Here is a 12,997-nt window from a genome sequence, read left to right as displayed (position 1 = left end):
TGCAGGGTTGTTGGCAAAGAAAGCAGTAGAAGCTGGTCTTAATGTTAAACCATATATCAAAACCAGCTTATCTCCAGGAAGTGGAGTAGTTACCTACTACTTAAAAGAGAGTGGAGTCATGCCCTATCTTGCCAAGCTAGGGTGAGTATAAAGTTTTTCCATAGTTCATATTAGCAACCTTGGTCTGTAGAAGAGATTCTGCACAGAGACTTTTTTATTAGCACTATATGCAATGTATCCATTTTCAACTTTCTTTTATGCATGCTGAAAATTTTTAGGTCCCTGTAGAATGCAGTTTGATGTGAAATTATTTGTAACAGCAACAATGCCTTTTTCTCTCAAAATAAAGTCACTGTATGCTGGTATTTCATATTTTATAAACATATTCCAGTTCTGGTCCCTGCAGCAAGCTTATTTTGATACACATATTGCAGATTCTTTATACTAGCTTTCAATCTAGTGACGTGCAAGTAGGAGCTAAGCAAACAAAGGGAGTGAGCATTGTTAAGTTAAATGTACAACTGAATGCCTTTTTAAATCCACTTCCAATTATGAAGATCCAAAAAAATCATAGTAATGCATGTATGTGGATGGACCTGTTGGTTGAATTGAGCTTAACTATCCTGAGGATAGTTGAATTAAACTATCCCAAGGAATATATAAAGTAGACCTTTTAGCTCCAAAAATTCAGAAAACCTGAGGTACCTGTGAAAGGTACTCAATGCATGCAACTTTAATGCATGTCAGCGTATTTTACGGCTGTTTCAGAAGTTGCAGACAGGCAAACTAACACTTGTACATTGCTAGCTATTTGTGATTTTAAGCAGCTATTTTGTACACTGTAGGTTTGATGTTGTTGGCTATGGATGCATGACGTGCATTGGTAACAGTGGTCCACTCCCAGAGTCTGTAGTGGAGGCCATTACTAAGGTAAAATGCTATAAATATCCCTTTCAGATTGAACTGTCCTTTGTTGATTGTGTATATTTTAGTGGAGTTGTTGAAAATGTAGAGCTAAGGTGACCTTTCACATCATAAATGTAGTTACAGGCAACAAAATACTTGTGCATTATTGTCTTTTTACATAAGTTACCATTTGCAAGGTGTGCTACAGCAACATGCCAAATCTCTTTTAACAGCACTTTTCCAACCCACGGTCTGTACCACCTAGTAGAACAAAGGCAGAAGGCACAAGAAAGCACAAGCATCTGCAAGCTCCCTCTAAGTCTCACCATCCTAATATGGGAATATATATCTGTTCCCTTCTCGCTGTTCAATTAAAATCCTGGAATTCCCCCTCTAATGGCATTTTAGGTGTGCCTACAGCACAGGGACTACAATGATTCAAAAAGATAGTGAGCTGTCACCTTGTCAATGCTGACTGGGCTCAGCAATAATATTGGATTAGTGGTGCTGGAAGAGCACAGCAGTTCAGGCAGCATCCAACGAGCAGCGAAATCAACGTTTCGGGCAAAAGCCCTTCATCACGTTGATTTCGCTGCTCGTTGGATGCTGCCTGAACTGCTGTACTCTTCCAGCACCACTAATCCAGTATTTGATTTTCAGCATCTGCAGTCATTGTTTTTACCTCAGCAATAATATTGGCCTTGCCAGTGATTCCACACCTCACTAATCTATTTAAAACATTTGAGCACAAAAGTAGCTAGTTAATGATTTTTTTTCTTTCTTGAGATCTATTATCCTAGAAGAGGGAGGGATTCATTCTTCATTTTTGGGGTGCTGAAAATCTAATAAAATGACATGGCCATGATTAGTATGCTATTACAATGAAGAAGTTGAATCTAGCAATATAATACCAGCATCACTAGTGGAGACAATTTACATTATGTTATCCTTGTTTGTTCAGAATGATCTTGTTGCAGTTGGAGTATTGTCTGGGAATAGAAACTTTGAAGGTCGTGTACATCCCAACACACGTGCTAACTATTTGGCTTCGCCACCATTGGTTATTGCATATGCCATAGCTGGTAGTATAAGGATCAACTTTGAAGTGGAACCATTAGGTAAGCTGTTTCTCCATGATAATTCAGTTTTGAATTGCTAAAGGATGATTTCTATAGCAAATGAAAACCAGACTAAAGTTTACTTTTTGTTTATTCTAATGATTGGTTAAATCATTTTAATAGACTTGCAAGCTTCTCTTCTGTGCAGCTTCTCTTCTGGTCGTGGCAATGTTTCTGTGGTTCTTATCCCTTTGATGTAAAAAAAAATCAGATCTTCCAGCACATTAAAATCATTGTAGTCTTGCAATTGATTTTGAGCCTGGAAATTTTGAAAAAGGTACTGGATGTATGTTGCCATAGGTGGAGACAGTTCACACATTATTACCTGTTGGTCTGCTTGATATTTCCAGTAGTTTGGTAAATTAGCAGTAACTGAATCCTGGATTGGAGCTTAAGGTGTACCACTACCGAATGATCATTTTGCCTATTATGTAGCAATGCAACAAAGACTTCTGCGCCTCGCAGTTTCAAGATGTTGCACTATATTTTATGGACTGAGATCCTTTTGACGTGTAATTGTTTGTACTGTAGAAAATAGGCAGCATGTTCATGGATATCAATGGCGATGTGGTGATAGCTCGCAATAGCCAAAAAAGAAATGGCAGTTGAGTGAGAAATGTTGGTCCAACTCACTTTGCGCATATACCCTGCCCTTTAAAATATTAGCTGTGGGATCTTAGATGTGTTCTTGTTTTAATAACTCAAGCAACAGATGGCACCTCCAAAAGTAGATTCCTTTTTTAGTACTGTGCCAATCTAGATTGTACTGAAGTCTTTGGAGTGGAATTTGAACCTATAACCTCCTGACTCAGAAACGAGGGTATTACAGCTGAGCCATGGCTGACACAACAGTTCCTTTAATGGACAAGAGCTGATAAATTTCTAGTCATCTTGATATTTTTCATCACTCATGAGAATTAAAAATCAGATTTTCACAAATGACTTGTTTTTGTTTTAAATGTCTGTCCATTTCAAGAGTGTACCTCTGGAATGTAACCAAGTTTTGATTAACTTCTTCCTCCTGGATGTTGTTCAATGCAGTACCGTTTCATATTTACAACTGAACTGTTTAACCATTCTCTTTCAGGTGTTACTGCGGAAGGAAAGGAAATCTTTCTGAGAGATATTTGGCCAACCAGGGAGGAACTGCAAGCAATTGAGAGGGAATTTGTTATTCCTGCCATGTTCAAGGAAGTTTATGAGAAGATTGAGGTAAATGAGGTGAACTTTACTCAGGAAGTTCAAAGGTTTAATGATTTTAATCTATTGTAACAGTATCTGGTAGAAGCTCGAGTTGTGCGCAATTATAGTAAAATGTTTTAACTAAAATTTAAATACAGCATTTTGAAGAATTGTCCAAATTTGGCAAATATAAATATGTGGTCTGCTGTTTATAGGGCTCAATGTGAGTGAGTTCAGTAACTGGGTGTGCATATTAGCATTGTTATCCTTAGATTAGAGATTCAGAAAGTCAAGTTGGGAAATAGTGTTTTGTGTTTTCATATTTTTTCCACAGAAAGGAAATGAATGCTGGAATTCTTTGAATGCTCCTGGTGACAAACTCTACGCTTGGAATCCCAGGTCAACATATATCAAATCGCCGCCATTTTTTGAAAACCTGGTATGTACTTGTGTATATTCAAAGCTGAGATAGATTTTTGATCATAAGGAGAATCGAGGGTTACGGGGAAAGCACAGGAAATTGGATATGAGAAATGTTGGATCAGACATGATTCTATGGAATGGTGGAGCAGGATGGAGAAGCCAAACGGCTCACTGTTATTCCTTTTTCTTACAGTTTTCATGGTTTACCTGTGATGGGTGTATTTCAGATTTAGGGTGACTCCCTTATTCCTCTGATTATGAGGGAAAGGTTTGACTATTTCTTAATATAATCCATCTCTGGTACTTAAATTAATAATATTCAGAGCGTGCCAGAAATTGAGAAGAATTCCATGTGCTTAAAAATAAATCCTGCAGTGACAACTTATGAAAGTAAAAGATTTATGTTTATAAATAGTGCCACCCATGATCTCTGTGGCAAAGTACTTCATAGTTAATGAAGTGCTTTGAAGTATAGTCACTGTTGTAATGCAGGAAATGGGGTACCTACTTGTACACAGTGAGGGGCCTCAAACAGCAATTTTATGAAATTTTCTTTCTTTTAAATGGTGTTGGTTATTGAGTCATACAAGCATGGAAACAGACCATTTGGTTGAATTTGTCCATGCTGACCAGGTTTCCTCAAACAGTACTAGTCCCATTTGTCTGCAGTTGGCCTATATCCCTCTAAACCTTTCCTGATTATGTACCTGTCCAAATTCCTTTTAAATGTTGTACTTGTAGCCATTTCTGCCATTTCCTTTGGCAGTTTGTTCCATACTCTCACTACCCCCTGCATGAAAAAGTTGCCCCTCGGGTCTCTCTTAAATCTTTACCCTCTCACCTAAAACCTATGCCCTCTATTTTTGGACTCCACTACCCTGGGAAAAAGACCTTGGTTATTCACCTTCTCCATGCCCCTCATGATTTTATAAACCTCTATAAGCCCCTCAGCCTCTGACACTCCAGGGAAAAGAGTCCTAGCCTATCCAGCCTCTCCTTGTAACTTAAACCCTCAAATCTCCACAACACTCTTGTAAATATTTTCGGTACCTTTTCTTCTTTAACAACATTCTTCCTAAAGCAGGATGACCAGAATTGTATACAGTGTTCTAAAAGTGGTCTCACCTATGTCTTATACAGCCAGTTATAAAGATGTACAGCATGGAAATAGACCCTTTGGTCCAGATATCCCAACCCAATCTAGTCCCACCTGCCAGCACCTGGCCCATATCCCTCCAAACCCTTCCTATTCATGTACCCATCCAAATGCCTCTTAAATGTTGCAATTGTACCAGCCTCCACCACTTCCTTTGGCAGCTCATTCCATACCTGTACCACCTTCTGTGTGAAAAAGTTGCCCCTTAGGTCTCTTTCCCCTCTCGCCCTAAACCTATGCCCTCTAGTTCTGGACTCCCCGACCCCAGAGAAAAGACTTTGCCTATTTACCCTATCCATGTCTCTCATATTTTTGTAAACCTCTCTAAGGTTACCCCTTTTGAAGGATAACTATTGGCTGCAGAGCTGGGGTGAACTTGACACCTGATTTTTGAGGACAGGAGGGCCTCTATTTAAGCTCCTATCCGAGAGATGGCATCTTTGGTAGTGCAGTGTTTACATCGGCCTGCGTGGGAGTTCCGATTAGATTGGCCTTCTACCTGTGAGGTAGATGGCAATGGAGTTCAAGCATCCCTCCAGAGATGTGAGATTTTGAATTAAGGAGAGAAGGCTAAAAATTAGCATTAGCTTGCCACTTCCCTGATTTATTTGTACTTCATTCTGAACAGTTCCTCAGAGTAGATTCTGTTCAATTAAAGCTGCTCTCGGCATATTTATGTGCCAGACCTGTTGTATACTACTAACTTGTGAAATGCCACAACAAATGAGCATCTTTTCCAGAATATTCTGAAGAAGATTGAGTGAAGCATAAATACTGGCTTGGATAGGTTTAGTTGAATGGTAAGATACTGTGTTGTACATCCTGTGTAAATCATCTGGTTCTTGAGAGATCTTTCTATTCCTAATGGCTCAAAGTTTGCTCCTATGAATTGCAACAATTTTCAAAGTAACTTATTGTTTAGATAATTTACGTTTTAAGACAGCTAAACAAATAGCTCATAAATATGAAATATGATCTTTATTTTGAGTTGGTTGATTTCAGGCAGGCCAATAAGTGGGATGATGTGAGGAAGTGAATAGTGGAAGTCTGGAATCCTTCCTCCAAAAGTTGTTGAGGCTGGGGAGAAAACTGAAAAATTCAGTATTGAGTTTGAAAGGTATTCTGATAGGCAATGAGTACTCATGCTTACGAAGCAAAGTTGGAAAGATGGTGATCAACCATGATCTAATTGAATAGTGGGACAGGTGTGAGGGGTTGAATGGCCTCCTACTTGTGTTGTAATAATCCTCAAGTCTCTAAATAAAGTTGAAATTTGCTAGAGTTCCTGGTTCTGATTGTTAAATAGTTGCCACTATCGAAGACTGAATATGTTGATGTGAACTGGTGAAAATATATACAGATTTTCACAGATTTCCTGTACTCTTATCCCTCGTGCTCTACATATACTTCCAATACTTGTTCTTCAGCTTGATCCCCTGCACTCCTCCAATTCTAGCGTCTTGTGCATCCCTGCTTTTCATTGATCTACCATTAACAACCAGGAAAGGGAATTTCTAAAATGTTCTAAAATACTCCTGTTTCCTTTAAGGCATTCCTCTAAAACCTACTACTTTAACTAAACCTTTAGCCACATGACCTCTACGATCTGTTAATGTGGTGTCAAATTCTGTTTGATAGTGAAGTGTTGCGGGGCCTCTTTGTTACTTTAAAGATGCTGTATAAATGCAAATTGTTGCAGTTACTTAGCAGTTATTTGGAATTGAGGTAGCAGTTCCAAATTCTGTTGATTATTCAGCTTATTCAGATATGAATGGTTACCTTTTAAGAATTGTATTGGTCCAACAACAGACTCTGTTATAACCTACAATATTAGATGTTTTGATCCACAGATCAGCTGATGTACCAATTGGGCTTCAGTCTTAATCTCATTCAATTTTATTGGAGTGCTGTCCTAATTTCCAGCATCATGTGGTTATCTCTGTGAAGGAACAAGAAATAAATGAACTGCCACTGGTCAATCTGAAGTACTGTTGCTGTATCATTTACCACTATACACACATTTTTAAAACTGACTTTTTCTTTTATCCAGACAGTAGAACTGCAGAGTCCTAAACCTATCATTGATGCCTATGTTCTTTTGAATTTGGGTGATTCAGTGACAACTGATCATATCTCTCCAGCGGGGAATATTGCCAGAAACAGCCCAGCGGCACGGTATTTAACTGATCGAGGGTGAGCATAATTCTTAATGGGTTTATTAATATTCCTACTTATACCCTGTCCTTTTCCAAATTCACTGCAAATGACTTGTACAGAAACACAAATATCTAGCTTGTGTTCTGATATATAAGGGTAGATGAATAGGAAGGGTTTGGGGGGGTATGGGCCGGGTGCTGGCAGGTGGGACTAGATTGGGTTGGGACATCTGGTTGGCATGGACAGTTTGGACTGACTGGTCTGTTTCCATGCTGTACATCTCTATGACTATATAACTATTGCATTTTAAAGTTATTTTTGCAAAGAATAAAACTTCTTCATGTAAAGTTAAGTACTGCCCTTCTTCTCTAAGTGAATATATACTTACCTTATGGGGTGCAGTGATGTTTCACACCTTTCTAGAATAGTGTGTTGCCCAATGAGGAGAGAGTCTTTCTCCAAGCTTCTCTCCTACTGTACAGCCAATCTTAAGTGTGTCATGCTAAAACAGTATTATGACAGTGAAGCTGGTCAACCGCTGAGTTGGATTCAAGATAGTAAAGGTGGAAAATGGTGATAAGTTAAAGGGTCGGAAGAGGCATCAGAAATCAAAAGTTCTCAGATTTAGCTCTCAGTAATGAGATTAGCTAATGCAGAGATGTTAATGGAATGGAATATTACACCATTTTACAAAGAGGTCTCAGGGTGACGTAGCCAAGCTGTTTAAAAGGGATGAACCAATGTACATAGACCAGCATGTTTGTCTTTAGCTGTGCATGACACTTTGGGAAATACTACACCAAGTCACACTTACTGACTCAAATACTGCGCCGGTGAGAGCAGCTTTTAGAAGAATGTGAGAAGACCTGACGGAAATGTATAAAATTCTTAGACAGCTTAGCAAGTGTGTTTTGCCGAGCTGGAGATTCTAGTATTAGGGATTCTTAGTGTCAGGACAGGGGATCAGCCATTTAGTTCGAAGTTGGCAAGAAACTTCTTCACGTAATGGATTTTGAATCTTTGCGTTTTCTAACATAGAGCTGTGGACGTTCATTTGATGAATATATTATTTTTTCAGATTTTTGAATACCAAGGAAGTCTGAATATAAGGATAAGACAGGAAAGTATAGTTAAGATAGATGATCAGCCATGATCATAGTGAATGGTGAAGTTAATTCATGGGGCCATTGGGCCTGTGTTGTGGCTATTTCTTTTGCAGTACTATTCCATGGATGAACATGTAAGGGGAAATGTGGACCCTAGGCCAAAGAAGGAATGTTAAGAGAGGAACATAAGTTTTGATTAAAGAGTTATATTTTAAAGGAGGTTGGAGATAGATCCGTGTTTGGGAGGAAATTTCAAAACATCAGGCTCAGGTACCTGTAAGCAAAATCATCAGCAATGGGGAGAATGGTGTAGTTTAGATTTACAAAAGGACCAAAATAAATGTGAGATGAGGTGTAGTTAGTAAGGAAGTTGGAAATCATGAAATATCAAGTTTGTGGTGGAATTTTAACATGAAAATGTGTATTCTAAACTTGTGATGTTTTGTCCCAGAAGCCAATGTGGATAATTAAGGACAAAGGTAATAGAGTGAGCAGTACCCTGTGGGATAAATAGAGGCATTTGAGGTTTGAATGAACTGAAGCAAGTAGAAGTTGGGATATTGTCTAAGAGAATATTATATCATCCAAGCTTAGAGATAACAGAATAGTAAATGTGTGGAAAGACCTAAAGGTGGTGATGTCAGTCTTTCCAAAATTTAACTAGAAGAAATTTAAGTTCCCGCAAGACTGCAAGTCACACATGTGAAGTGGAATTTTTCTGAGAGGTGATGAGAGATCTGGGTGTCGTCAGCTATATATATAGATGACCCCATTGGGCAGAAAATTACAAGGGGAAGCACTTGTAGGAAAAAACGACCTGCCTGTTCCTGCCTGACTACCCATGCCTATCATTTTATGATATAGGCTGCATAATATTGGAGTCGATTAAGCTTTTAACAAGCTGAATTGACTCCTAATTAATGTTTACACATTGGGTTGGCAATCGATTTTGGTGCCCACCCATCTTGTGTCATTCTTGGGTAAGCCTGGATGAGCAGGAAGTTGGTGGATTAGCCACTTGACCTGTTTTACATGCTCCCAAATTGAAATCACACCTACAATATCCAACCTTTTGTCTCTGAATGATGTTATCAAAGTGCAGGCTGCAGATGAGCAAGCAGAAGGACCATGAAATGTTGTGGACTCTTGAGGTTGTGATGAATGAGGTGAGATGACATTGCAATGTTTCTGGCCTTTTACAGTAGAGGAGAGGCAGGTGACAGTCTTGTGATGAAGTGGCAGAGTTCCAAACTCTGAGCCAGGAGGCCTGTCTTCAAGTCCCATCTGCTCCAGAGGTGTGTAGTAATACTTTTTGAACAGGTTGACAAGGAAATATTGCTCTGCCTCGGAGCCAGAAGCTCTAGGATGAAGTCCAATCTAAGGATGATGTAAGCTACATTTATAATGCAGCCAAACTGGTTGCGAATCAATTTATAAAGCCTCCTATTGTAGAATTTTGTAGTATAGAAGGAAACCATTTGGCCCACTGTGTCTGTACTGGCTGCTGAAAGAACTACCCAGCTCGTGCCATTCTCCAGCCCTGTCTCTGCAGCCCCTCAATCCTTTACTTTCAAATATATATCCATCTCTCTTTTGAAGCCTCTAATGGAATCCACCCCCACTACTCTACCCAGGTAGCGCATTCCAAATCTTAACAATTTTGAGTAAAGAAGGTTCTTCTCATCTCGCTCCTAGCTATCTTACTGATTAGTCTTGAAATTGTGACCCCTACTTACTGAAACAGCAACTAGTGAAATCAGAATATGTTTCTTTAGTCTATCAAAATTATTCATAATTTTGAACACCCCAATAAGGTCATCTCCTAATATGCTGTGCTCCAGGGAGAATAAAGAGAAAGTGAGGACTGCAGATGCTGGAGATCAGAGCTGAAAAATGTGTTGCTGGAAAAGCGCAGCAGGTCAGGCAGCATCCAAGGAGCAGGAGAATCGACGTTTCGGGCATAAGCCCTTCAGGAAACTAAAGAAGGGCTTATGCCCGAAACATCGATTCTCCTGCTCCTTGGATGCTGCCTGACCTGCTGCGCTTTTCCAGCAACACATTTTTCAGCTCCAGGGAGAATAAGCCCAATTTCTCTCAATCTTTTCTTGTATCTTGGGATAGGCGATGGCCAAGACTATTAATCAAGCGTTCCAACTAATGTTCTGGGGCCCTGGGTTCAAATCCTACAGTGGTAGACATTGAATTCAAATTCCACTAATGATCTGGAAATAAGATTGTAATGATGACTATGAAACTATTGGTGATCATAAGTGAAAACCCGTCTGATTCACTAATGTCCTGCGGGGAAGGACAAATCTGCTGTCCTTCCTGGTCTGGCCCACATTTGACCCTTGGACCCACAGCAATGTGGTTGGTTGACTGTTAACTCCCCTGGGCAATTAGGGATGGGAATAAGTTCTGGACCAGCTAGTGACACATCGATCCATGAATGAATAAAAAAGAATCTCTCATTCCTGGTATCATTCTAGTAAATCTCCTTTGTGCCCTCTCCAGGGCTTGAACAGCTTTCCTTAAAATACCTGTTTCAATGAGCGTAGCCACCAACTGAGAATTACGCATTTGTATCTCAAGATCACTGCTTCTGTACTCCCCTCAATGTTGTACCATTGAGCCTGTATTGTTTCTCCCTGTTTCTTCTACCAAAATGCATTACCTATTATTTCTCTGCATTGAAATATCACCTGTCTGCCCATTTGGCCAACTTGTCAATGCTGCCTGAAGTCACTTAGTGTCATCTTCACAATTCAGTACTCCTCCTTGCTTAGTGTTTGCAAATTTAGAAAATTTGCCCTCAATACTCATCTTCAAATTGTTTATGTAAATTGGAAAAAGCAAGGTGAGGGGTCCCAGCACCTAACCCTGGGAACTTTCAATTCATCTCTGGCCTGAGAAATGCCCACCTACTCTCTGTTTCTTATCTTTTAGCCAACTTCTAATCCATGCAGAGATGGAACCATTAATCCCAAATATTTCTAATTTGCTAACTAACCTACCACGTGACACCATATCAAATGCTTTCTGGAAGTCCAAATATACATCGTCCACAGCACCACCCTTATCCGTGGCTTGTGCCATCTTGTCAAAGTACTCCCTTTCATTTTCTCAGGCATGACCTGCCCTTAACAAAGCCATGTTGACCGTCTTCTATTAACTTATTTTTTTCTATATGTATATTTAGCTTGCCCTATATTATGGCAGTTTACCCACTATTGGTGTCAAGCTGACAGTTTTGTAGTTTTGTGGGTTATCCTTTGTCTCTTTCTTAAACAATGGCATCACATTTGCAATCCTTCAGTCCCTTGGAACTAATCCTGTGTTCAGAGAAGACCAGAAAATTTCTGTTAATGGCTTAGCGATTTGCATCCATTACATGTTTCATCCCTACTGGGCCTGGCAGCTTCTCTATCTGGAGTGCTGCCAGCCTTTTTACCGCTTCTTTACCTATCGCTGTACTGTTCAGTTGTTCAATACTCACTTTTAGCAGGTATGCTCAATACTCACTGTCTTCTAATTTGGTAAAGACAGGAGCAAAGTAAACATTTGGTACCTGTACCATACCCTTTGTTTCAATAAGCAGGTTACCCTGCTTGGTTGGAAATGGAGGACTAGTTTGCAAGGACTTGGGTGCCTTATGATTTATTTTATAGTGGGGGTAGTGGGTGATTATGATTTTAAAAGGGAAAGGAACTTTTTGTGGAGTGAACTATTTGAGGTCAGGAGGAAAGCTGGCTGGTCAGCAGTCTATGGAGAATGGTGTCAAGGGACTAGAGTTAGGTCTCGGTGATAATATGGACTTGGAGAGGACATGGTAAGAGGTAAGAAAGATACTCGGAGAAACAGGGGATTCAGACATTGTTTAACATGAGTGTTTGGGGAGGAATGGTTGGGCAGGAATGAAGAAGAATAGCAGAGGCAACTGAATGGGTGTTCATTATCTTAGTGAGAAGGAGTTCTGAGTTTATTGGACTTGTAATTCGAAGTGTGGGTGAAGATGGTAAGGGGAATAGGCAGATGCAGAAAAACAGGAAAAACAGTTTATTTTCTTTTCCAAAATGATTCTGGGGAATGCTTGATTTTGGCAGAGAAGCATGATGTTAAATGACTTTTGAAATGTTTAATCTAGTTAAACCCCTTATATTAATTTTTAAAATTCTTTTTAGTTTAACTCCTCGACAGTTCAACTCCTACGGATCCCGTCGAGGAAATGATGCAGTAATGGCAAGAGGAACATTCGCAAACATTCGGTTGCTCAATAAATTCCTCAACAAGCAGGGACCGCAGACTATTCACTTTCCCAGTGGAGAAATAGTAAGTGAGAAATCACAAAGTTTATCGTCTACCGAGTCCAGTGGGCTGGCACACATGAGTATCAGGTTGTACTATGGCTTTCTACTTGCTGAGTTGTGTTTTCAATGAGGCTGTTGTGAAAAGTCAAGCAGAGAAGATCAGATTTTTATTTGAAATGTAAAAGTAACTAGAAATATTACTTTGGTAGTGGTAATTGGCAATGGCTCTTCACTGTATTGAACAGTCTATCAGTAATCCTTTTGAACTTTTCTCTCCTGATGATACAGTGGAGTGTTCCTCCTTTATAGTTTTTTATTCACTTGTGGAATGTGGGCATTGTTGGCTGGGCCAGCATTTATTGCTTGTCCCTAGTTGCCCTTGAGAGGGTGCTAGTGAGCTGCCTTCTTGAACTGCTGTACTCAATGTGATGCTAGCAATTCCCTTATGGAGAGAATTCCAGCATTTTGAACCAGTGACAGTGAAGCAAAAGCAATATATTTCCAAGTCAGGATGGTGAGTGGCTTGGAGGGGACACACAAGTGGTGGTCTTTGCATATATCCGATGGCTTTTCTAGATGGTAGTGGTTGAGAGTTTGGGAGGTGCTGTGTTAAGGATCCTTGGTGAATTTCTGCATTGCATC

At 39.7% G+C, this 12,997-nt stretch overlaps 1 protein-coding gene across 1 annotated transcript in view; it reads left to right on the top strand.

Annotated features, from left to right (window-relative positions):
- aco1 (aconitase 1, soluble) overlaps nucleotides 1–12,997 on the top strand; it is a 71,010-nt gene that overhangs the window by 43,990 nt on the left and 14,023 nt on the right. The window contains exons 12-18 of the mRNA XM_072588131.1: nucleotides 6–141; nucleotides 846–930; nucleotides 1,868–2,024; nucleotides 3,112–3,236; nucleotides 3,541–3,645; nucleotides 6,836–6,978; nucleotides 12,230–12,377. Of these exons, the coding sequence (XP_072444232.1) occupies nucleotides 6–141; nucleotides 846–930; nucleotides 1,868–2,024; nucleotides 3,112–3,236; nucleotides 3,541–3,645; nucleotides 6,836–6,978; nucleotides 12,230–12,377 (899 nt within the window). The remainder of the gene's footprint in view (nucleotides 1–5; nucleotides 142–845; nucleotides 931–1,867; nucleotides 2,025–3,111; nucleotides 3,237–3,540; nucleotides 3,646–6,835; nucleotides 6,979–12,229; nucleotides 12,378–12,997) is intronic.

This window comes from Chiloscyllium punctatum, chromosome 2 (assembly GCF_047496795.1).
Source record: "Chiloscyllium punctatum isolate Juve2018m chromosome 2, sChiPun1.3, whole genome shotgun sequence".
Classification (NCBI taxonomy): Eukaryota; Metazoa; Chordata; class Chondrichthyes; order Orectolobiformes; family Hemiscylliidae; genus Chiloscyllium; species Chiloscyllium punctatum.
The sequence above is the reverse complement of the archived record's forward strand: the minus strand, read 5'-3'. Positions and strand labels throughout refer to the sequence as shown.